This window comes from Miniopterus schreibersii, assembly GCF_964146895.1.
Source record: "Miniopterus schreibersii genome assembly, chromosome: 4".
Lineage (NCBI taxonomy): Eukaryota > Metazoa > Chordata > Mammalia > Chiroptera > Miniopteridae > Miniopterus > Miniopterus schreibersii.
The window spans coordinates 39,755,740-39,782,480 of NC_138105.1; the positions used below are offsets into that span (position 1 = coordinate 39,755,740).

Genomic DNA, 26,741 nt, shown 5'->3' on the forward strand with positions numbered 1-26,741 from the left:
TAATTCATACAAGAAACAGTAGCTATGTCAATATATAATATTTGCCATTATTATCATCAAACCATACTGGGCAAAGACCCAAGTGTGAAAGCAAGAGTGTGGTGGCTTAGCCACAGTGAGAAGGAGATTGTGAAAATTCTGTGTTCTCATTTGTCCAAGCTTGAAAGGTGGTAATTGAGTTGCAGTGAGTTAGGATGAAGCAGAGTTGTTTCAGAGCAGTGTAGATGGCATTTTACTTTAGTTGTTCTGACCCAGAAAGTAGCTATATGGAAGTAAGTGGAGTAAAGTAGATTGTATTGCAGAAGTATTTCACTGGTGGTGCTGGTGCTGGTGCATCTAAGATCTGAAATTAAAACAATTCAAAATATACTAATACAGTCCTTCAGTTATTGTCAATACATATGGGATTATAAAGCTCCTCCCCGGACTATTGTAACCTTAGATTTTGGGAGTAAATTGACCTTTTTTGAAATTGCAGCTAATGTGGAGAGATAGCACAATACATCACACATGCCTGTGCTCCCTGTTCACTGAATGAACTACTAGTGAAGAATTGAAGTGGGAACCCCAGACACAGGGTCAACCCCAGTATTACCTCTTTGTGTGTAACTGCAGCAATAAGTCTAATTTCTCAACACTTTTGTTCTCTTCTGGAAAATTAGGATAATTAGATTAGAGGAATTCCCTGAGGTGTCAGATCTGACTGTTTTGAGGCTTAGCACAGGATAGATAAGTTTGATAATATGCTGACAAGCAATCTGTGACCTCCATAGATATACTTGGGCACTGGAAGGGACTTCAGACGTGGCCCAAGCTGGCCTCCTTATTGTAAAAATAAAGAGACTGAGGTTAAGAGGCATGAAGTACCCTGCTAATGTTGCACAGCTGTCTAAAGACGGAACCAGGACCAGGCAAGTCTCTAGGCTTCCAGTTCACTCCATGGTTTTGGTAAGATTAGGAAAGTTTCCAATGTCATCAAAGAGCCTTAAATCTCAGTATTATATGAACTACAGTTTTGGAAATTATAAGGTGCTATTGATGCATAGAATAGAAAGATGGAAGTCTGCATGGAGTCTAGTAAAAGGCAGGATGGTGAACACCGCTGCCATGTTTACACAACAAGTCCAAAGAGAGAGATTTTATGTCTGTAGAAATGAGTGTCTGTGGTCCAAGCACATGATAGCAATGCATTTCATGTTAGTTGCCTAGAAGACTATGTTCTATAACAGAGTGGAGATAATTTTCTATGTTGTCTTCTAACCTAGATGATATATTCTGCAAGACCTCCCAGTTTCCTTTGTTCCCACTCCATGTTTGTCAAAGAATCTTCTTATTAATAATTTGGTCATTCAAGTTAATAGTGCAACCTCAGTTATTTAAGGATGGCTCTGGTGCAAGAAGCAGCCACCCACTTGTAGTCACTATACCTCTCTACGCCTCTTCTAAAAAAAGGCCCCAAAAGTGCACCCAGAAGAAAGGGTCAAAATCTTAACGGCTGTAACAAATGTGTAATCTTATGGAAGGCATGAGGCACACCGGGTGTTTGATGATGCCTATCTAACCCATTCTTTTTGCTCCAAAGCTGGGGGAGCAAGAAAGAGAAAAGTGAAAAGCACAGACTAGAAAGAAGAAAGGCATGGTAATCTCTTCATAGTAGTAGCTTTGGGAACTACTATTTAAATAACAATATTTAATGAGAACCGTGAAAGAGGCGGTGAAGAATTCCAGCTGTTATCCCCTAACCTGGGGGCAGCTTTCTGTTAGCTGTGGCCCAGGTAATTAGGCACAGGGACCAGCGAGGCTGTGACAAGCCCTGCTGCCCGGTGCAGGGAGGGGAAGGCCAGCAACCCCGCGGACCCTGCAACTCAGGGCCCCAAGCACTCGGCCAGTTGCCAGAGAAACTACATTAACAGAGACAGTCTGCACGTCAGCAGTCGCATAAGCATTGTCACTTTGCCATATAGACTTGAGAAGTTTAGGCTGCTTGTCAGAAAGCAGCCGGACAAGCAGTGCTTTAGAAACAAGACCGATGGGACTTCTACAGCAAATTTGTGGCCACTGTGTTGATTCAGAGATCCAAAGTTCAGGGTAAATCACTGCCTACATTTCCTAAAAAGCCAAGTGTTTGGAGTGGGACACCTCGGAGGCCTTGTTGGCAGGAATACTTAAACACTGGAAGAAAGACAACCAACTCCAGGGAAACTATCTGGAGACTGGAGACTGAGGGATTATGTGGTCTAAAGCGCTTCTGTGTTTAATACAAGATCAGCTTTGCCTAAGACTTTCTAACTTAATTTAAGCGTTCTTTCTGAGGACTGTGGTAATCTTACCTCTTTGCTTCTGTAAGGGGTGGGGAGAAGCAATAGAAATGTTTGAATCCAGTTATTTGCCAGCAGGAGATGTGCGATATAATTAAGCTGCCGCTTTCACTTATAGGCTATTATCAGCAGGTAATAAGAAATGTGCATCATTACAAATTGTCATATGGCATCACATGCTGCAGCAGATGAGATATGTCTTCCGTAGCAGCAGCAAGCAATCATATAGAGATTGGTTCCATTATGCCTGCTATAAATCATAGCATACACTTTAATAGTTAAACAATTATCTATAGTGGCAGTACTGGAAAATTGTTGGGTAATGATTGACTGATTTTTATGATGAAGAATAATTTTTATATGGATCCTTTTATATAAATACATGAAAAATTTAAAAGAAGAAAATTCTTTTTAAACATATACTGTGGAACTTTTTATTGGTTGGCTCTTTTATCTTTAACTAGAAATGTTTGAAGGGCCAGGGAGTCACCAAAATAGCTATATACATACACACACACACACACACACACACACACACACACACACACACACAGGGTGTCCCCAAAAACGTATACACACTATGTCTGTAGGTTCTATTACATTTTGAAAGTGAAATGTATTTTAATAAACACTGCGTTTATAATTATGCAAAGTGTGTATACATTTTGGGGGGATACCCTTGTGTATGTGTGTATGTGTGTGTGTGTGTGAATATATATATATATTCACACATATATATATTTAGAGTAAAAAATTACATATATTTAAATTATACATATTTAGTATCCTTATTATATGAAGATGTTGCATAGCAGGACCAAAGAGGCAAAAACTGGCCACTACTAGATTTAGACCTCTCTTGTTTTCTTTTGTTGGAAGCCACAATTTAACAAGGGATGAAAGGAAAGTGTTTCTTTCTTCTTGAAGGGCTAAAACTACGAGACTTCTCTCCTTTCTTTCTCTTTCCCTTCTCTTGGAATTGTTTCTTTGTCCATTTATCTCTCTTCCCCCATCATGACTTCATGTTCTTCAAAACTTTTAGCTCAAATTTTCCAGCTATGAAACCCCACCTTGTCCCATCTGGCTCTCTCTTCTGCTTCGATTATGCTGTGCTAGGCTCTGCCCTTTTTATGGCCGTTTGACTGCCTTTTTCTTTGTGAGAATTTTAAAATTATATCAAGGGATATGTCTTGCCAATTAGACCATTGCAATCCAAAGTATAAAAATGTTTGTTTCTAGTATTTAACCCAAGAAAAGAGCTGGCACCAGGAGGTAAGTCAGTCAGATCACTAACACATATTTAGTTCACCTACATTTTTTCATAGCAAGGCGTCCCTGAAGAAGGAATCAGTGTAAGTTTTAGTCCCTGTAAACTGGCACTTTAATAACACTGAACTAGACAGTAAGGGTGTTAATGGCCATTTTCTTCTTGTCAGTCCTATGGGAGGGTGGAAGAGCCTGATGTAAGGGATCCAATGGTGGGTTCATGGTGAGGTGTTACTTTCACAGACGTGATAATCACTAATAAGAGTGACACTTTTGAATATTTATTGTATGTCACCTCCTGTTCTGTGTAGTTTGCATGAATGAGCTCACTTGAACCTTGCAGTGACCAGTGAGGTGGGTACTCACATTGTCCTCATTCTGCAGAGGGAGAAACTGAGGCCCTAAGAGATTAACTTTCCCTAAACTTTGCTGTTAGTAAGTGGCTGTGTCAGAATTCAAACCCAGATCTGTTTGAAACCAAAGTCTGCAGTATAGCTAGTCAGTGTTGTACAACAGAAACTTCTGCAGTGATGAAAATGTTCTGTGCTGGCCGGTGTGGCTCAGTGGTTGAGCACTGACCTATGCACCAGGAGGTCGCCGGTTCAATTTCTGGTCACGGCACATGCCTGGGTTGCAGACTTGATTCCCAGCAGGGGGAGTGCAGGAGGCAGTCGATCACTATTGATGTTTTTCTCTCATCATTGATGTTTCTTCTTTCTCTCTCTCCCTTCCTCTCTCTCTCAAAAGAAATAAAAACATATTTAAAAAATGTTCAGTATCTGTTGTGTCCAGCATGGTAGCCAGTAACCACATGTGGCTTTTGACTGCTTATGGCTTTTGAGTGCTTGAAATGTAGCTGGTTCAACTGAGGAAGTGAATTTTCAGTTTCATTTTATTTTCATTAACTTATGTTTCTATTCAAGTAGTCACATATGGCTAGTGGCTACTAAATTGGACAGCACAGCTCCGAATACTTTTTGGATGTTGCAGAGTATAAACTAATGGGAAACCAAGCCAAGAAAATACATTAATAGAATATGCTATTCTTTCTCCATTTCTAGTTTCCCCGGATCCCACATTAAAGAAAAAAGGCTGTCAAATCTGCTGCCATATGGATGCAATAAGATTTAATTTAAACATGAATTAGTGACTGCCTCCACTGGTTCAAGCACTGTACTAGGCTTTGGGCATTCTAAGTGAATAAGCTATGGTTCTCACATTCAAGGAGCTCATAGCCTAAGTAACTCTAAAGAATATGTTATACATTTTTACCCCCAAGTTTCTTCATAGATGATTGCACAAAAACTTAAATCGCTACTGTCTAATACTTTGCAGTGTTTTGCCTTTAATTTTTAATATTTTCTTAACAGTCATAGACTTCCTTTTTACTCCAAAACAATCCTATCGATGCTATCTCTGAAATGTTCCTGGAATCACTCCCCTCATAATCCATTTACAGTTATCCATTTGCAGAAATATCAGGTCCTATAGTATTCTAGTCACCTCCAGTTATTTGTCTAAACTATTTAAAATCCCAATCTCATCTCCATATGTTCCTCTAGTTCTAATTATAGCTATGGGACTAGTAGGGGGAAGAGAGTGTGGTCCACATTTTCATGCCTCCTTTTTCTAGTTTTAATTGTTAGAAGTTGGAGATTGAGAGGGTGGCATAGGGCCAAAGGGCCGGATGTCTCCTGACTTAACTAGGCTATCTTCCGTTGGTTGTTGCTTCTTTTCCTGGCTAACAGTAACTAACCTTCAGTATGGGAGGTTTCCAAAGTAGGGCTCTCCTATGGAACATGCCTGTGAGTTCTTCCACACACATATAGTGGCCTCCAACTGGCCCTCTGTGGGTGGTTAAGCTTAACCTCTTGTGGTGGTACAGCTCAACAGGTGTAATTATCTGAGTCCCATTACAAGGAGGCCAGGCATAATCACAGCTTTGCTGGATCAAGCACTGGAAACAAAATCCGATACTTTTCTCCATTATTTTTTTCTTTTGCCAGGTAAGTTTAGGAGCATATCAATAATAGCATGGGCAATATGATGTCCAGCCAAGGGATAAAATGCCAGTGTGTATTAATCATTTCAGGCTGCCATAAAAAGATACTGTAATTGTACTTCTGGAGACTGGGAAGTCCAAGATCAAGGTGCTGGATGATTCAGTTCTCTGGTGATTCAGTTCCTGGATTGCAGATGGCTCCCTTCTCACAGTGTTCTCACACGTTGGGGAGAGAGAGAAGCAAGTTCTCTGGTGTCTCTCCTTATAAAGGCACTAATTTTATTATGAGTGCCCCACCTTTATGAATTCACTTAACCCTGATTACCTCCCAAAAGGCCCATCTCCAAATACCGTAACATGGGGGGTGAGTAGGGCTTCAATGTAAGAATTTGGGGGAGACATAATTCAGTCCATAGCACAGTCTCTCTTGTGTATAGCCCCATAGCACTTCCCATCTTGCCCTTGGCTGGTGATTTCAACCTTTGCCTATCCCTACCTGGTATTTTAGTCTCCTGTATATGGACTGGGGATGAGGTCTTGAAGTGGAGTTAGTGGTTTTTAAGTCATAGACATCCTAAGTGTTTGCCTACCTCTGAGTTATCCTTGGAGCAAGTGTCTGGACATAGCTATGAAACTCTTTTTAGAATGTGGGCCAATCTAATGCTTCTTTATGTCCAACATTGGGTCCTCATCACCAGTTCTAGGGCAAATGTAGAGCCACATGCAAAATACTATTAAAATACCATTCCACACCTACCCTCTTGAATTCTGAACCTCTGCAAGCAACATTTCCTTTGCCTAGCAGGGGTGGGGAAACTTTTTTCTGCCAAGGACCATTTGGTATTTATAACATCATTTGAGGGCCATACAAAATTATCAACTTAAAAATTAGCTATGAAAAAAGCTCCTAGATTTATTGAATTTTGAGTCCTGCCTGCGGTTCCTTGGCAGGGCCAGATCAAATGATTTTGCAGCCGTGTAGGGCCCCTGGGCCGGAAGCTCCCCACTCCTGGTAAAATAACACTGCTCATTCTTCAGGGTGTGCTCATTGAAATCATTCCAAGTTCCTTATCTTCCCCATCTCTTTGGAGTTGCCTCACTCTATTTTTACATGGGGCTTTCTTCACTCTTCTGTTGAAACACTAACAACATTAGTCCCCCCCCTCCCCCACACACTGGTTGGTGAGTTCCTTAAGGATTAAAACCAATTATTAGAGCAACTAACATAGGTCCTTATATACAGTTTTGAGAAAATATTTTTAAATAAATAGTTCAGGAAGGTACCAGTGTGCAAGCATATATATTGAAAGTCTAAACTTTTGGATTTAAAATTATATTAAACTTTTACTAAATCAGTAATAGTCAGAAATAAGATTATATATACAATTTTATTATTTAGATATTCTTTACATCATGAACTATACTGAACTTTGCTAAGGTATTTCTTAATATATTTTATAAAATAGGAATTAATAATACTTAACTCTTTAAAATGGCATAAATAAGTTAGACTACCTTTTAAATAGGAAATATACTACTTTATGGTTTCCTGATGGTGTAATCTGTTGGCATATTTAAATCTCTTCAAAATCACATATTCTTTGAAAACATGATGTTATAAGGTTTTATTTCACTACTAAGTGTCTGAATGAAGACTTTTGTCATTCACTCTTAGATGTTTGCAACTTATTTTCAGCATCTTCCTTAGAAGTAGTCAGCAACTTGACATTGAGTCTACAAATACATCTCACTCACATTTGCTGTTTTGTGGTTTTTTTTTTTTATGAGATGAAAAACATTTTACTAGAGAACTGTAGGAAATGTTATAATTTATTGATGTATGATTATTTGTCTTCCAAAATGAATTGCTGTAGTCAACATGGATTTGAGTTAAGTTATGGGAAAGTCTGAAGGTTTTAGGAACGATTAATCCAAAAAAAATCCTATTGACTTCTGAAGCTTTCCCCATATGAGTCTTCCTGTCTTTTCTAGAATGATCGGTGTGGAGGTAACTAAATCCAAGGAGGGGACAATCATGCAATACATAATTTTAAATCTTTTTATCCCTTCCTTTGACTCCTACAGAATCCATTTCTCCATACGTCCATCTGGCTGTTTGAAGCAGTGTCCCACCATGTGCCATGCTGGTGATGTCACAGGACGCAGAGAAGTCAATGTTAGCATATAGCCAGCCGACAGGAAGTCATGTAAGTAAGGTTTTAAGGATTACATCAGGCAGTTTAGATCTGTTTATGTAACTATGTAATTAATAATAATGAAAATTTGGCAAACCAGGTGAAGTTATATGTATATTCAGAAAATTTTAAATGAGCATCTTGGTTGAAAAAGAAAATGCCATTTAGTCACAGAATACTTAAAAGCATTTTCTGAAGGCAGAGAACATTGCATATATCAGAAGTAGGCAATTTTTTTTTCTTTTTTTTTTTTTTCTGAAAAGAGCCAGGTGGTAAATATGTTAGGCTTTGTAAGCCAAATGATCTTGGTCATAACTACTCAACTCAGCTTTATTGCTGCAAGGCAGCCATAGACAGAATGGGTGTGGCTTTCTCCCAACAAAACGTTATTTACAAAACAGGTGGCAAGTGAGGTTTGGCCTGTGGGTCATAGTTTGTTGGCCCTTGACGTGTAAGATGAAGACATTCTACATCTCACTTTCGCTGTTATTTAGGTTAATTTGAAAGCAACTGGAGTGCTTAAAATTAAGTAATAAATGGAATTCAACTACTTAATTTCTGAATGATTTTACCAATGTCAAGAAGTTAGAAAAGAATGTAGATTAGGTTTTTCGAATGGCTTATTGAAACTTTTGAAAAATATTTAGGAATGATGTAAAATGAAGTTCAACCTCAACTAAACAAAATACTTTCAACAATAAAAATAATTTTGTTTTTTTTTAAAAAAAGAACTGAACAAAATAAAGCTACAGACATAGAAATCCAAGGAACTGGCTTTCTCTTGATAAAGTGAACACACCCATTTCATTTTTTTAAACTTTCAGTTACTTTAGCTCCTTCAGAAAAAATCCTGGAGCATGTGTGTAGATCAGGATAAATAGTGACATAAAGGGGTTTATAAAAACTGAAGCTGTTTATAAGAATCTTAAGAGGAAAAAGGTAATTCTGGTCTTGGCAATCATTTCTGGAATCGGAAAACAGTAAAATAAACATAAATTGAAAGGAAAAGTATGAAGAACAAGCTTTTTTCTTTCAATAACCTACAAAGTAAAACCTATTCTCTAACCCCATATTCTTCCTTGAAACGGCTCTGTTTCCTAGAATTTTAGTTGGGAATTCCCCAAAGTCAAGGAACTTACGACTGAACACTCCTTAGGTGTTGCTACCATTGAGGGATCCAGCAATCATTAAAGGAGTAATATGTCACGATAAAGTAGGGCTCGTTCCAGGAACTCTATTAGAGTCATTCATTATATTAATTGATCTGAGGGAGAAAAGGCACATGTTAATCTCTATAGAAGTTGAATAGTCATTTGACAAAAATTCAACAGCCATTCTGGATGTGTTTTTTTTTTTAAAAAAAGGACAGCTCAATCAAGTAAGAGTTAAACATTTTATAACCATGACAAACTGACAGACTATTTATGCACTAACACGCACATACACACACATCTGAGCCCAGAGACAGCATTATAAATCACTTCAAAATGCTGGAGAAACTTCAGTTGTCTCTGCTATAAATACAAAGGAAATAAGAGTGCACAGTTCTCAGCCCAACTAGGGACGCTCTGCCAGTTATTAGTCAACAAAGCGAGACAGGAAGAGGAATTTGAGGATAACATTTAGAAAGGTGAAAGTAAAACTGTTATTTGTAGATGACTTAATACTTAGAAAACCCAAAAGAATCTGAAAATTTTTTATTATTCAACTTCAGCATCAACAAGAGAATAGATAAATCTGACACATTAGAAAAAAATCCATTGGTTAGCAAAAACAAATCAAAACAAAACAAAAAACCCAGCTACCCTGGGGAAATTCTAAAGGAGAGTGATCAACTGGGAGGAAAATATTTGCCTCTCCAATCACCAAGAGTTTTCTCTCTAATGTGTTAGAGATTGTGGGGGTGTGGGGAAGGGCGCAGCACTAGGACCATGGGCAAAGATCCTAAAGGGACAGTTTGCATTTAAAGAAATACAAATAGTATTTCAACTGATAAAAATATTCATCCTCCTGCAAACTGCTAGTTATTTGATTTTATTTAAGGACTATGGGAATATAAGCATATATTTCTAAATCTGCTTGCTTTTTGTAAGGATACTTTGAAGGAGTATAACTAATGAACTAATAAAGATGGTTGTCTAAGTAAGGACAAGAGGGTAGAGGGAAACGGCGCACAGGGACAGGAATCAGGGCACAATTTCGAAATAAGTGCCTCTCATATGGTTTTGTTTTTCAACAATGTGAATATATTACCTTTACAGAAAAAACGTTATAAATGTTTTTTTTGCAAATTTGTAAAGTGAAGAATTGCATCTCATTTTATTTTGTATTCGTGATTATTTTAGCTATTGAATTTCTTAAAGTGTTCATTTGTTATTTATGTTTTCATTTTTTGAAATTAACTCTTCAGTTCCTTATATTTAGAGATATTTTTCTTTTTTTAAACCAAATTTTATAATTGCTTACAATATAAGGAACCAGTATATTGGAACTTATTTATTTCACTTTTGTTTTTTCGGTCTGTTCATCTTATCATTTTGTTTACTGTACATTATCTTACAGAACTTAGTGATTTTTATTTTGTCAAATCTATCAATCTTATTTTTGAAGTATTTAAAAATTGCTTTAAAGCTTATCTAGGATAAGAAAAAAAAATTTTAATGTCTTTTTTTTTTAAAACAAAAAGCTGGAGTTTTTTATATGCTGTGAGATGAGAATATTATTTTTCTCCTAAATAGCTAATCAATGTCTTCTCAGAATCTTTGTTAAATAATAAAATAATAACATTCCCTTACCTGCTGCTTTATGATTCAGTGCCTCATTGAGTCATCTATCCATACTTCAGTGACAAACTTATTTTTATTTGTGGTAAATTTTAACAACTACTAGGTCTAGTTCCTCTTTATTACTTCTCTAGCTCAAAATTATTTTCGCCAGTGGGTTTTCCCCTATCAACTTTAAGATTGTAGTATCAATTTCACTATGTTAATTCTTATGTCAGTTTTACTTCTAATTTCATTTCTTATGATAATTTGGAAAAATAACATCTATGTAGTATATAGTGAGTGTTTCCAAACAGGAATAAAATATACTTCTAAAATTATTTAACTGTCTGATTTTGTTGACTTTTTATATAGATTCAGTACATTCCTTATATTATTAATTCCTAAGTATCATATAATTTTGTTGTTCATATGGACTAGATAATATTTTCTACATATTGTTAAGATACAGATTGATGAATATAAAAAATTTTGGTTACTTAATTGTTATTTATCATTTATTTTGTTCCAAAGCATCTCATAGAACTTGCTATTTTAGTTCTTATGATGCCTCATGTAATTTGCTTAGCTTTGTTAATTAAATAATTGTAGAATATACCAGTAGTGGTTTTATTCTTTTGAATAATTATAACTGTAGTATCTATTTTTCTGCCATTATTTGTATTAATCAGAAATCCAGGAAAGTGCCAAAGAATATTATTGGGGTATCTTATTTTGATTCCTGAATACATGGGAATACCTATAGTGGTTTGCTGGTAGGCTTGAAGTTGGTATTAGCTTAAGGGAGATTTGATGATCTTAAGAAATTATTATTCTATTTCTTTGATTAAGAGTTTATTATTTTTTTAAAAAAGAACGGATGCTGACTTTTGTCAAGTGGATTTTTAAGGCACAGCTGGTACAGTGTTTGAGAGATTGGGCTGACCGGAATTTGAAGCCCTACTCTGCCACTTAGCAGCATGGCTACCAGTTTCATCATTTGTCAGATGGACGTAGCCATCCTTCCTGCCTCATAGAGGTTCTACAAACAATGAGCTAAACCTTTAACCTGTTATGCATGGCCTTTGAATTATAGTAGGCACTTAATAAGCAATAACTATTATCATCACCTAGTCAAATGATGGTGCAGTTTTTCTATGGAACAACTTAAGATGAAAGAATCTGAGCCAAGCAAGTCTGACAAGAATCAGAAAACAGTGGCCTAGCCTATTAAGAGCATACATCTGTCTACCCTGTCTTTGAGCACCTAGGGTTCAATTCACACTCTATTTTTTTCATTCTCAGTATACCACTCACCTTTAAAAAATGGGTTTGCTTTGTCCGGTGAGCAAGATTAAGAAACAAATTCCTTTTCTGCTTTTCAAAGCTCTATTTATTCAGTTATAGGGAGGAAGGGTGGAATTTAATCAAATACTAATTTTTGAAACTCTTCAGGTTTTTTAGTTATAATGGGAGATGATGTGGAATGTGTTTATTTTTTGCCATGTAATGGTGTGTATACACACATACACACAAACACACACACACATTTTTGCTTTGTGTTGAAAGGCCAGGGAAGAGAGGTATCAGAGAGAAAGGTGGAGTGTGGAGTGTAATGAGCTTGGAGAAGTAGGCAGTCACTAGATCTTGTATTGCCTTAAAGGTTATTCCAAGTATTATCTTGCAATGAATCCTAAGGTCAACAAGAAACTTCAAGAGGATTTTTAAGCAGGGGAGAGATATGATACTATCTATGTTTTACTAGGATCTTTAGTCCAAGAAGAACAAATTGGGGGGAGGGTGCTCTTGGATAGTGAAGAAGACAGTTAAGAAGTAGTCCAAGTGAAATGGGATGGTGGTTTGGACTAGAATTCAAGGAACAATGTGACAGGTTGAGAATAGTCAGTGTGAGACTGAATAAAATGCTTAAAGTGACATATCATTGATGTTAATAGGCCCAGGGGCTACTGGGTACTCTGTGTCGTTGACATGGCTCAAGAGAGATCGATAGCCTTTGCTTTAATTAATAGCTGCTGTCCAGAAAAGCTGGCTTAAAGTTTCTTTTCTATAGAGTGGTTCCTAATTCACCACTGACCTCATGTATAAAGTTTGAAATGCAATTCCACTGTGTTTGAGGAGGGATGAAAATTGTGATATGGAATAATCATGCTCAGTTAACTGCTTGCGGCCCTGGCAGGTATGCAATGCCAGGCCCCAGCATGTAATGGAGCTACCCATTAACTAGTAATTTGTTGTTGCTTAAGAAACCAGCTAACCAAACTTGTTAGAAAGGTATATCACATAAAATTAAGGACTTGCCCGGCCAGGCGTGGCTCAGTGGTTGAGCATCGACCTAGGATCCAGGAGATCGGGGTTCGATTCCCAGTCAGGGCACATGCCTGGGTTGTGGGCTAGGCAGCTGATCACTGACTCTCTCATCATTGATGTCTCTGTCTCTCTCTCTCCCTCTCCCTTCCTCTCTCTGAAATCAATAAAGATATATTTTTTAAAAAAAATTAAGGAATTTTCATGCATGGGTTTTGTAATACCTTTTTTGATTGTTTGGGGTTTTTTAATTGTTGTTTTTAATTTTATTTGTTCTTTTTACCCTTTGATCCCCTCACCCACCTCTTCGGCCTGACCCCTGCCTCTGGCAACCACCAATCTGCCCTCTGTAGCCACAAGCCCCTTAGCGCCCCCCCGCCCAGCTCACCCACTCAACACAATGCCCCCGAGTGTCGTGTTTATAACTTGTCTCTACATAGTATTTAGAAAGTTGTGAAAAGACTATGAGGGTTAGTCATCTACACATAAAAGCATGAACCCCACTGTCACCATCTACCATTAGTAAGGTTATTTGTTTAATCCTCAATTTTAATTTTCTGATACAATAGTTTTTCTAAATATTCTGTGGAACTCTAACCTGACATGGTTAAGATTTTTTTGTGGGACATTAAGCTTTGTCTACTGTGACTGTTAGTAAAGTTTATTTTACAGAAATGTAGTTTGTGCATTAAAAAGTATACAGGATATATGACTACTTTTCATTTATACATATTTTGTAATTGTGGTTAAATCGCTTTATATTTTATTTTAAACTGTTAAATAATTGGTTTGTGATAGAGATAACATTTAATGCCACATACGGTGGAAAATATATGTACATCCTGTTAAGCCATATTTTCTTGAGAATGGAGGGCCTTTTGAAAGACAGATGCTGCAGATCTTCTGAACTTCAGTCTACCTTTCCGGGCAGAGATAAAAGATTATCTCTGCCTTTGTTTTTCAGCCACACTTGGCTGCCTCTCGAGTGCGACTCCCCTTCACATTAGTATTTATTAGTAATTTCAAGGTGGGTGCGGAGGTAGGCGGCAAAGCTAAGCCTGCCACCAACTGTGATCTCAACCTACTCCCAAGGGCATCACCTCGCTCTGAGGACTTATTGCACACACTTCTACCTGTTTCTCTCAGCCTTCCCACTCTCCTGGCTGCAACATCTGCTTATCACATCTTTTTGATCCTGAGGGCAACCTGTCTTCTAGCTTTCACAGACAGGTGGTGGTTTCACTCTACTCTGGAAGAAACCCTGTAGACCAAGTTTCATTTTAGAGGGAAGAGCCTCAGGAAAGTTGGGCAGTAGGGATTTTCCAAGCAGGAGGTGACTTTGGTTTAATTCTGGGGAGTGCAGTCGAGTGGTAGAAACATGGATGTGAGATGGGCTGCCTGGTCCCTGCTCCGCGCCTGCCACTGACTCGCTGTGTAACTCTGGGCAAGTTATGTAATTTCTCTGTTCCTCAGATTTCTCATTTTTAAATGTTGATAATGACAGCGCCTTTGTTGTATGGTTGTTGTAATGAAACAAAATTAGTTAATCTGGAAGTAGCTCAGAACAGTAACTGATAAGTAGTATTTGATATTTGTTAGCAGTTTTTTTTTACTATTATTATTAATAGTAAAAAATATGTTTCTTCTATATGTTTGAAGACAAAACATCAGAAGATGCCAAAGTGATAAGTGTAGATATTTTTCTATATGCAATGGCGGTTGTAGTCTTTGCATTTCAGTAATCATTACTAGTGACTAGTAATGTGAAATAAGGTACAGTTTAAGGCCTTCTATGTAATTTATAGTAATTTTAAATCTGTAGTTGTTTATAATTAAAGAAATATTGCAACAACTTCTAACCACTGTGTTGCCTCAAGGATCTGTCTGTATATATGAGAAAATGTACTAGTTTGAGAGTTTTAAAGTCTCATTATTGATCATTGCACTGTTTTCAGTGGTTTAGCAATAAGTACATTGTCTCTTAATAGCTGTCACTTTTATTCCTTCGTGACACAGATAAGTATATTTTCATCTTGTTTTCCTTTTATCTCAGTGCATAACTGAGGCTCAGAGAGCATAGTGTTGGGGTGGGGAGTGACTCCATTTTCTTTTTGTTTCAATCTAGTAGTTTCAATGCCATTTCTAACTGGTTAGTCTCCTTTCTTTTCAAATGACCTCACAACAAAATTTTGTGGCATTACTCTATCTTTGTTGAGTTGTCATCTCAGTGACTTTACAATTTATATACTGTCCCACAAAATCTTGAGGGTGTGTATGACAAAGCAGAAACACAAACTTAAACATTTTGCTCAAAATAAGGGATTTCAAACATTTGTGAGTAGCAAGGATTTTCCATTGACAAACATTCATGGTATCTAGATTGAAAAGTAGATTTAATATATTATAACAGGGAGCACTCCTAACCACTTATGGTCTGGTGTTGCCCGATTTTTAAAAAATTTCATAAAGTAGTGATAACAAAGTTAAAAAAATGTCAGTTTGTAGACAATTATATATGTTGATTGCAGTCTCTAGCTATAAGGAATGTCTTTGATTTTCTTGAAAATACAGTGCAGTTGCTAATCTTCTGGCTTTTAGCTGTGCCCTCTCTCAATTTGTAACTTATCCCACTCCCTTCTCCCTTCAGGAATGTTTGCTTGCCCTGTAAGTAGCAGCTTCCTTCTTATTTCCTCCTGGGAGTGTCACTTCTATGCATGTTTTCACAGCACCCTCCTCTAATATGTCTACTATTATATAATTGCTGTGAGTTTATCTGCCTTCCACATTGGACTGTGAGCTCAATGAGTGCAGGCATGACCTTGACCTTGATCACTTGGTAGCTCCACTTCATAACACAGCACTTAGGATGATTGATATTTGTTGAATGAATGAATTTGAAGTAGACTGGAATAAAATTTTGTTTTTTCTTTTGTGTGTTCTTTATCTAACTAAAAATATAATAGAAGCCCCGTTTTTCTGGATCAGGACCCATAGTTGTTTGACATTAAGAGGAAACATACAATGATCTGTGTTTTCACTGTGTGCAGCAGATCAGACATTCAGATCAAGTAGTCAAATGGTTTCTTGTTAAATGGTTGCTTTATATGATCAAGGAGAAGATGTTATTTGATTGACTTTGTGTTTTTGGCAGTTCCCTTAGCACATTGCTATGGGAATTATGGTCACCCAAATCAGATACCTCAATTTTGCCTTACCGTATCAGCACACTTCGTGCTTTAATGATATCTTTCTACCTCCTATAGCTTTTCTACAGCTTCCTTGGGCCCCCTGAAATGATACTAACTTCACAGTCCCACTGTCCTCAGAACTCTCCATTATTATATGGCAGCTTTTCAATCACATCTGCCTTTTGTGACATTCATAAGAGATAACATGTTTATTACCATCTCACAATATATCTCCACTCACGTTCTACAGTTTGTCACCTTTCCCTAACTTTCCACTACCAGCCAGAAATATGTTCTCTGCGCTGATGTGATTAGATCAACCACATCTTCCTCCCTCTGCCCCAATAATCTCCCCACTGTGCCATATAACATAACACAACCAGGGATGATATTATATATACATTTAGGGTAGGATTTGGGGGTGAGGTGTATAATTCTGCTTGCCACACCCTATGACTCAAAACAGTCATTGACAGAGTTGGAAGTCAAGCCTAGGTTTGGCTGAACTGCAGAGGGCCCGATTTTATCCATGGCATTAATTATGGAAACCAGCCATATTGCTGTACAGCCAGACTGTGTGGGTGCCACAGAGTGCTATACAAAGTATGGCCTCAAAGGATTCCAACGCAAGCTTTACATGCACACTGCTCCCGTAAAATACGAGATCCAGATGGTCAAGAATCATATAAATTAGGTTTTATTGTGTGCTACACATTTCTGTGAATTGTACTTCTTTTAGTTTAGTTTTCCCTATTTTGTTTCAAGCTTTGATTTGTACTTTGCACCCTGTCTCCCCTCTGCTTATTTTATGAACACATTTTAAAAATTTGGTTAACTAAGAATCGTGCTTATTTCAGTTTCTTTTGGAAATTTGAGGTCAGTCATAGTTTTTCTCCTTATTTAAATATGTTTCGGAGATAATTGACTTTAATTCCTATAGCAATGTGCTAAGGGAACTGCTAAAGATATAAAGTCAATCAAGAAAAATCCCATCCTTGATCCCATAAAGCTACTGTAACTAGAGACCACATGGAGTTTTATGAAGCAGAATATTTGATTTGGTGCACACAATGCCAAAAAACAACTGTCATTTTGTTGATTTAAAATAACTTAAGCACATATATGACATATATTTCTTAGGCTGTTGAGTGTATAATTTTTTTTTGAAAGAATCATTGATTTTTGTTGTTGTGGTTGGCAGCATAGAATCTTCTTTTTTTCTTTCTTATGACAATGATAGGAATCTTTTTTCCCCCCCATGATTTACCAGGTCAGACAGATCATCACAGACTGTAACCAGCTCAGTTGTATCAGGAACAATGTAGTTTGTGTGTGAAACAAAGGCCAATCCTGGCTTGGTCAATGACTAAGACATTTGGGACAAGTTCCTACATATCTCTGAAACTCATTGTCTCCAACTATAAAATGAGCGGTTCCAAAATCCTATCGTTTTGAACACGTTTTACATACTTCGGCGCATTTCCAAGTTGCTGGAAATAGTTAATTTATTTCAGCTTCACTGCTTAGAAATTTGTTTGTTGGGTCTCCTAAACATACATGAAAAAATTTTACATTGTTCTTGAATATTGTAGTAAAGTTGATTGGCATGTGCTGGGGCTTACTATACTTAATCAAGCTATAGGATTGTTTTTCTGTCTTTACAAAATAAAACTCTTTCTTGGGTTCCAATTTTTTGCGCACGCTGCTCTTCTCAAATAAGGTTTCCATTTTTTTCCCTTTTCTCTTATTTCATCAGAAGTATCTTTCACACTCTTTGAATGTTATTTGGTCACAATTTATGCATGATTGTTCTTACTTTAATGAGACATTAATATTTCTGCTATTAATAATTACCAAAATATTAAAACACAAACATCATGATGGCTGGCTATGTGGCCAGAGTGGATGTGTGTTGTCGTAGCAGAGTTGTTTTTTCTTTCTTTGTGAAATATGTTGTATGAGACACTGGTGGTGTCATTCTGATGGGTTCTCCTCGAGATTGATGTCCCAGTTGTGACAAATCAAAGCATCCATCAGATGTTTTAAAGTGTTAAAGAAAATTAAATGAACACTTAAATTAGCAATGGGGTCTGAGTTATAACTTCTCTCCCTAGAAGGGAGGATATTACGGGCAACATGCACATAGGGAATGATTTTTCTGGTAATAAAGTGGGGAAAATAGCAACCAGAACAGAACAAAACTATTCACGATGCTGTTCAGTATGTAAAGAGCAAAAGAATTTTCCCTATGCAAGAACCTCTACTACTATATGTTTGCAATGATGCCTTCGTGCATGGAGAAACAGATGTTTATCTGTTTTTCTTTTAGTTTTATTTTCTCTTAACACTGCCATTCTATTAGTACGTGATTTCATAAAGCTGTAGGATTCTCATAGGAAAACTCTCGAGGCCATGTGCTTTGGAAGCCAGTGTGTTGATTTTTTAGCTGGATAGCAATATTTTATTATAGCTGGAAAGCATGTGACTAACAGTGTTAGAAACAGGAAGTCTAATGCTACCAACACCGCGTCCGGAACTGAGCTATCTCCTGTGTTTTATGTGCTTCATTCCATTGAACAAATATTGTATTAGTTTTTTATTATTTTGTTGTTTGAATATCAGAGACCTGTCAGATGGTTCTGTTTCTTTCAAACACTTGATGGAAAGTTTTGTTGTAAAGCTTCTTTCATGGAGATGACTTTATGTCTTGGCGATAAAGGAAAGTCCCATAAAACTTGATCGGAAATTGTCTTTATGAGTTGCCTCCCTGTGTGCTATTAAAACCTCAGAACTGGAGCGTTAGTCTTAACTCAGAGCTGTGTTTGCCTGTTGTATCTTTGGCTGCATTCTTCATCCTACCACTTTCTTCCTACGAAGCGTCTCCCCCACCAGCCTTCCTTCAGGGGCCCACTAGCCTTGTTCAGCCCATCCCTGCTGTACATTAGAGCCAAGCTTTGTGGGTATCTTCCATGGCTATTTGCATTGTCAATACCATATGCCATTTATGTTCAGTCATTCACCTCTTTTGTTACTCTAGACATAGTTCCTAAGAAGTGATTCCTGCCAGGGAGTCCTCAATGAGTATTAATTGAACATCTGGGGGAGATGCTTTTCAATGAGATGAGTATACTTTAATGCCAATTCTTCCATATTAAAACATCTTTGTTTTCCACTTGCATTTTGCACTTGTATGTTGTGGCTTTATGTCTTTCCAAGTTAGCATCTTTGGTATCAGTTCAGCTGATACACACACCTATATGCTCACTGTAATTTTGGGAGTGATTAATGTTCTATCTTATGTTAGTTAAGCAGGACTTGAGAGAGTGCCTGTCTTCCATTATTGTACATCATTTTTCTTCTTTCTTCAGAACACCTTTTTTTAAAATCCTTGCCCTTGAATATGTTTCTATTGATATTTTGAGAGAGAGAGAGAGGAGAGAGGGAAACATTGATGTGAGAGAAACATTAATTGGTTGCCTCCTGTGTTCGCCCCGACCAGGGATGGAGCTGTAACCTTCAGATGAGCCCTGCAGGGAATAAAACGGGCTGCCCTTTGGTGCGTGGGACTGTGCTCCACCGGCTGAGCCCCGGGCCAGGGCTCCCTGGAACACCTTTTGATTTCTACTCTGAACTCTCCTGTGAGATACACTTTGAAACACGATTTCTTTCCTTTTGTTTTTTTCTTATGAGTTGGTATGTTTATTTAACCTGAGTGAAAGTAATCTTTCTTTTTCCCTGGAAACAGGTTGCTCAGCATCCAAGGTGGAGTCTAAACTATACAGCCATTTCTAGTATTTGCCTTTAACAATAAATAAATAAAAAGATAAGTGGCTGTCCAGTCTGGATAGGCTGTTTCTTTGTGCCTTAATGGCTACGGTAGCCCACATGTTGAAATGCTCTAAGTAGGAAAATAATTTTTTTTCATCTTCTTTCCTGCTAATGTTTATTTGATGTAAATATTCAGTTCTTAGCTCGATAATGGATGTTCCAGGGAATCAGAGTGACATAAGAGGATTCTTAATGTATTTTTATTCCCGTTTAATTTATGTTTTATATCTTTTTACCGGAAACTGAAAGAGAAACGTGTTTCTCCCCCTCCCCCCCAGGCAATTATTCTGCATGGCCTTGTTTCCCTATGATTGGGCTTTCTTTCTTTTCAGGTTATGATCCACAGAACTGACTGGATACAGGGTGATTAGTGCAGAAAACTCACTCTCTCTTCTGGTTGTACATAACTCCCAGGCATTAAGTGACCCATTTTGTTTTTCCTAAGGCCAAGAATCATTATTTTCTTTAGGCATCATACAGACTGTGGTTTTCAATTTAATTAAAAAATGTACAGCTCGTATTGAAGTAATTTCTGCTCACAAGTGATTTTTCTAGACACTTGTTCACATTTTTTGTTAACAGTCAATATCCGATACAGCGCTTTAACAGGTGCACTCCCCTACAGATTGTCAGTGTAAGACTATTCTTTCAGTCTACCTTTCCTCCTTCTGAAATAGTTTTTGCTGAACTGTAGGATTTTCTGAACATTTGTTCAGAATTAAAAAGGCAAGTTTACTATTATCTTCCCATATAACTGGTTGATACATTAATATCCAGTTTTGTTCTCCTTATGTATACCTCTCTGTCCTTCAACTAAGATTCATATTTGTTAAAAGAAAATGTGAACACTAAGAAAACTTTACTTAATGATGACTAACTGAATTTTCTTTGCTGAATCTAACCTTGGAAAACATTGATAATTAAATTCCACAAACAAAATTAATTTTATCTAGTTATAGATTTTTTTCCCATCAAACTTTAGAATCAAACTACTTAAAGTATAATGTACTAGATAGACGTTTTAATCAGAAAGTTAGTGCTGTTTTACCTCTGCATGTTTATAACCTATACACGTAATCTTATAGCCATATTTAAAAACATATAAGCTCTGCCTGGCTGGTGTGGCTCAGTGGTTGAGCGTCAGCCCGTGAACCAGGAGGTCACGGTTCAATTCTTGGTCAGGGCACATGCCCGGGTTGCAGGCTCCATCCCCTGTAGGGGCGTTCAGAAGGCAGCCGATCAATGACTGTCTCTCATCATTGATGTTTCTATCTCTCTCTCCCTCTCCCCTTCTCTCTCTAAAATCAATAAAAACATATTTAAACTAAAAAAATACCCCAACAACATAAGAACATATAAGCATAATGGCAGGGTTTTTTTCTCTCTCATTCTCTATATCAGCAAACATGCTCATGTGTGTGAACACGTGTACACACACACACACATACACTAGAGAGCCAGCATTGGAAAGTTCCCTGAACACTGCGGGAAAGTAGAGAGACTCTGCGGTGTCACAGAAACAATCTGGACTTGGTAGCTCCTCTGGGTTTTTCCACTAACTGGGAGTCTGTTATTGAATAGCTTCTGGCTCACTTGTATCTTGTCTGTATATTAAGACAACATTCGAAGTTTACTTTTACATCAGTCATTGGTATGATATTTGTTTGAAGGTGGGAGGAGGTGATGCTAAAGGGGAAGAAGGAAACTTTAGGCTGGAGAAGGGGTGGTACAGATTTTCTGGGGGCAAAAAAAGCATTGCTCACTTTTCACTTTTACCTATAGTTAGAGTTCTAAAGGTGGCTACCACACAAACTTACTGTGAATGGATTTGTACAGAGATTGAAGAATGACCAGCTTTAGTAGGCGGGCCAAAGTGCAGCAACAATATGAATACTTGATAAGGCAAATTTTATTTTAAATACAGCTAAGGAAGCAACAGTAACAAAGAGTGCCACAATACAGATGGAATCGCCTATTGGGCATATGTGCTGGCGAGACTGGGAAATTTCATGTAGTATCTCAACTAATTAGGACCCAACCCTGTACTTATCCAGCTAAAAGTCAACACATGGGCTTATCATTGAATCAACTACAAATTAGCACTCTTGAAGAATCAAAAGTCTTTCCTGTAAAAAAGATGAACATTGATGACAAAGAATCATAAATTAAGTTATGAAAGTAGGGCTATTGAACAGATTGAGGTAATAGTTTGTTTAATAACAGCTGATCTGAGTGTTTATACTAGCTGATGTTAAAAAATGATTTGTGATGCTTTTCTCTTTGGTTACTCATTTAATTACTAGTTCTTGTCAAGTACAACTGTTAGGTCACATCACTAAGAATCTGAAGTTGTATTCCATTCCCAGAAAATCAAATTAGATCCCTCCGTTTGACTCTGAAGGTCACATGCAATCCAACTCCAACATGCCTATTCAAGTGCATTTTCTTTCAATACTTTCCAGTCAGTGGTGCCTCTTAGGTTTTCTCATTCTCAGATGGTATTATTTATGCTGGGTCTGTATTAGTTGGAATATGCTCCTACTTCAGATTCAAGTTTTATTCAGTTTCAGTATTAACCTCAGTTGCCACCCCATCCAAAGTCTTCTCCATTTGCAGCAACATTTATTCATTCCTATTTATTATTCATTTATTCATGTATTCACAACCACTCCACAAATATTTATTGAGTACCTTCTATGGTACAGGTTGTCCTTTCCTAAACATGAGTTTTTATTGCATGTATAGTCATATCCAAGTAATTATATTGAGATTGTATTTTAATGTTGATTTTCCCTCCTCTTTGAAAGTGAGCTCATAATGGCAATGATTATGGGTTGTTTCTTTGTTTTTTCAAGGAGAGACCATGATAGCGTAGACATGACCAGGCAGAGAGTTAGGAGGCTGGTTCTGTGTCTCCTGTTGGCTGCAGCTTAATTTTGGGGTAATTCAAACAAGACATTAAGCTTCTCTCAGGTTTATTGCAATGTTAGGCACTATGGGAGATACACAGATAGATGTATTTTATGTATGTTTGTTACTTACTTGCATTAAAAAATGATTTTATAGAGCCAACAATCTAGAAGAAAGATCCTTAACCTGAGATCCTGAGACCTCTAGAGGGATGAATGTTTTAGCTTCAGATGATTTTAATGTAAATTTTTGGATATGTGCTTATATGAATTTTTCTGAGGAGACAATGAATAGCTTTTAGATGTTAAAGGTGTCACTGAGCCCTGGCAGGATGGCCCAGTTGGTTGGAGCTTCATCCAGTGCACCAAAAGGTTGTGGGTGTGATGCTAGGTCAGGGCATGTAAGATAGACAACCGACCCATGTTTCTTTCTCATATCGATGTTTCTGTCTCTCTCTCTCTATAAATCTATAGAAACATATTCTCAAGTGAGGATTAAAAAAAAAGAAAGGTGTCATTGATCATTTAAAAAAGATATTACAAAGCTCATGTCCTCCATATGTATAAAACAAGTAGCCAACGAGAGAACAAGAGCCACAGAAGAACAACAATGTGCTGAGCTGGGCGTGGGAAAAGGTAAAATGGTATCTGACTGGTCATTTAAGGAAAGGCTTCCTGAAAAAAATAACTGTTTGAAGCATATGTATCTTTTGGCTTCAGCTTCCTCATGGGAAAAGAAGATAAATTATAGCATTGCAGTTATTCTTTCCAGTTATAAATTTTTTTTTATTAGATCACCAAATACTTGTCAAAATGCCAGTCACATCATGAGTATTCGGGAAACATCTGCTCATTAATCCTGAAGTGAAACTTTTAAAATGTGTTGTCCCAAATATACCCACTATCTTGAGTTAAAATTGTAGAATATTATAGCATTAGCTCCCCAATGTTCCATGAATGAGAGGAAACTTAACAGATGTTTATTCATTGCTCACTCTCTTTCACTTGGCAGAACAGAATGCTTCATTCATTCGTCTCCTTTATTGATTCATAGCATTTTAATACCTTGTATTTTATTATGCGTTTCATTACAGCATTGTGGGTCTCCTCTTTATGCTTTGTCGGGGTAGGAACTATCTCAAATCTACCCTATATTATCCACATTCCTTTACACATCCCTTACCCTAGATTACACATTCCTTTAACCAAAAGGGAGCTTAATAAATGTTGAATGATAAGTGAAGGATGCACATCAAAATGCATCAAAATAACCTGTAAATTGCCTGTTTCAGCTTAGCACAGATGGCAGGTTCAAATCTCAACATGTCTTGTCCTCTGTGAGTTACTGTGGGCAAGTTTCTTAAACTCTTTGCCCTCAACTTCCTCATCTGCAAAGTAGAATAATGACAGAGTCTACCGCATAAATTTACCTGAATGAATTAATGAAGTGCTTGGAAGAGTGTCAGAAGTTAGGGAGAATCCAGGTTTGTGGGACTTCAAGCTTGAACAGTGTCTGACCCTCTTCAAGAAAAAGATTATTAAATTATGAATACAAAATTTGTCAACTAGGACACTTTTAAGGCTTTATTTAGATTAGGAAAATAAATCACAAATTACAGAAACAAACAAAAAAATTGCCCGGCCAGGTGCTGCTCTGTGGTTGAGCATCGACCTAGGATCCAGGAGATCGCGGTTCGATTCCCGGTCAGGGCACATGCCCAGGTTGCGGGCTCCATCCCCAGTTGGGGGTGTGCAGAAGGCAGCCGATCAATGACTCTCATCATTGATGTTTCTATCTCTCTCTCCCTCTCCCTCCGTCTCTGAAATCAATAGATATATTTTTAAAAAACCCCAAAAACTGAAAAATACCAAAACATTCCAACATATCATCATTGTGATTAATAAACACCTTAATCATCTTTATATACTTTATTTCTTACAAATTTTTGTCTGCATGCACTTATATTTCCTCTTTTATGTGACAATGATTTTCAATATTTTCTATAAAGAGAATGGAAAGAAAAGAAAATGTATTCTTTTCTCTCGAAGTAGAGAAAGTAGATTGAAATTTGTAGTTTATTATTGATGGTTTAAGAAGTATTCATTTACCTTCATAATGCATTACCGGAAATAACACATTTCTACCTTTTCCAGGGCTTCACACTCAGGGATTTCTTGTTTGGAGGGAAGTCTGGGAGAAATCCAGCTTTTGAGTCTCTCTTGGCATGAACTCAGGGAGGCCACCTATGCCTCTGCAGTGACTCCAGCTTGGCTAGGTCCTGCTGTTCCCTCTTGACTCCCTATCCCCACCCTTGTGAGAAGGTCTTGCTGTGAGAGTTGAGGGGAAGGTGGCTGAGAGCCGGGACACAGTGGCCATGATGCATTGTATTCACATCCTCAGAGTCACAAGTAAGGTCCAGACACTCCATGGTCTATAGATAAGATCTATTAGGGTTAGGTTGTCCTTGGAGTCCAAATAGATTGAAGACAGTGCCAGAAGCCTGCCTGCTGAATACACCTGCTCATAGTACCTGCTGCAAACCCAGGTTGATTTCTAGAAGTCAGAAAGTGACCATCCTCTGGGGCCACACTACAGGCAATGCAAAATACAGGCTTTGGAGCCCCACTGATTTTGTGTGAAATCTGCCTCTCATTCCAAGTGCTCCATAAGTAAGCACTCACCATTGTTATTTTACTCTTTCATTGCCAAATAATTTTTCAGTAAATCCCTAGGAATTTTGCAGTGAATATCTTTTGTGATAATACATATATTAATTTTTAGGTATAATTCTTTCTCTCCACTTTATCACAAACAGGGAGGGTAGGATTTCAGATGACCTAAACTTTTACTAAAATGGATTTTTAAATGGTTGCACCAGACAAAATTTGTGCTTAATACTTCATAATCATATTAATATACAGTCTTATTGAGATAAAAATGCTTTAGTTCCTTCATTCTTAAATATCATTTGTAGTGGACGTCAGGCTGTGGCCATATTCCCCTTCAGGAAGGAAACATTTTTTTATCTCAGCTACTGGGAGTGCTACTTGCTAGAGCTTTCAGCTGACAGTCCTCTCTGGGAGAAACTTTCCTTTCAAAGGGCACACCCACTCCCCAGGGGCAGCCTCCATCCGCTGTTCTTTGAGGGGAGGGGAGGTCATAAACGCCCTTGTTTCCCCAATTTGCACAGCTGCAGAGGGCCACCCAGCTTCCAAGCTCCACAAAGCCCAGTTACTGCCTGCAGAATGGCCTCGTTTCTTCCTCTGCCCATTTCTGCTTCCTTGCCCTCACAGGTAGTGATTCTGCAAACATGCTCCATCTACCTCCTGCGCTTAAGTCCATGAGAATCTCCTTCCCAGACAGCCTGCCCTGAAACACCATCAATTTTTTTAAGAAGCACAATCTTTTTAATAACTGCTTTTCTGAGAATGAGAGTAGAGATCATTTATAAGATGTGACCCAATTTCAGAAACGTTCAAATTGAAAAAAATGTGCTTCTCACATTCAAGGGAGTGCCCTCCACGTGAGTGCTGTGATTGCTTGCTGCGCGAGCACGCTGGCTGCCGCCGACAACCTGAAGCACTTAGAGGCCTCGCACCGAGGCCTTCACCTGAAGGAAGGTCACAGATCGTTCTTTCCTTTTCTCACTGCATGCTCTTCTAGCTTGATCTCCGCTGAACTCAAGGGTTTAAGTCAACACGTTATTTATCCAGCCCTGCCATCTCTTGAGCTTCTAATCTACATATTTGTCTGTCTACCAGAATATTTCTTTGGTATCCCACCAACCTCCCAAACTTAACGAGTCCAAGACTGGATGGCTCAGCTTCTCTCACACCAGGCCTGTCTTGTGTCCAATCTCAGTTAGTGGCCCCACTGCCCTGAAGTTCCAAACCATAAAACCTGTTATTCATCCTCCCTCACCCCACGTACCCAGAGAGCCAACAAGA

The 26,741-nt window shown here is 37.8% G+C and overlaps 1 protein-coding gene across 1 annotated transcript in view; it reads left to right on the forward strand.

Annotated features, from left to right (window-relative positions):
- Positions 1-26,741, forward strand: part of IL15 (interleukin 15) — a 61,053-nt gene that overhangs the window by 14,046 nt on the left and 20,266 nt on the right. Inside the window, exon 2 of the mRNA XM_081135515.1 lies at positions 7,672-7,793. Within this exon, the coding sequence (XP_080991641.1) occupies positions 7,728-7,793 (66 nt within the window). The 5' untranslated portion in view covers positions 7,672-7,727. The remainder of the gene's footprint in view (positions 1-7,671; positions 7,794-26,741) is intronic.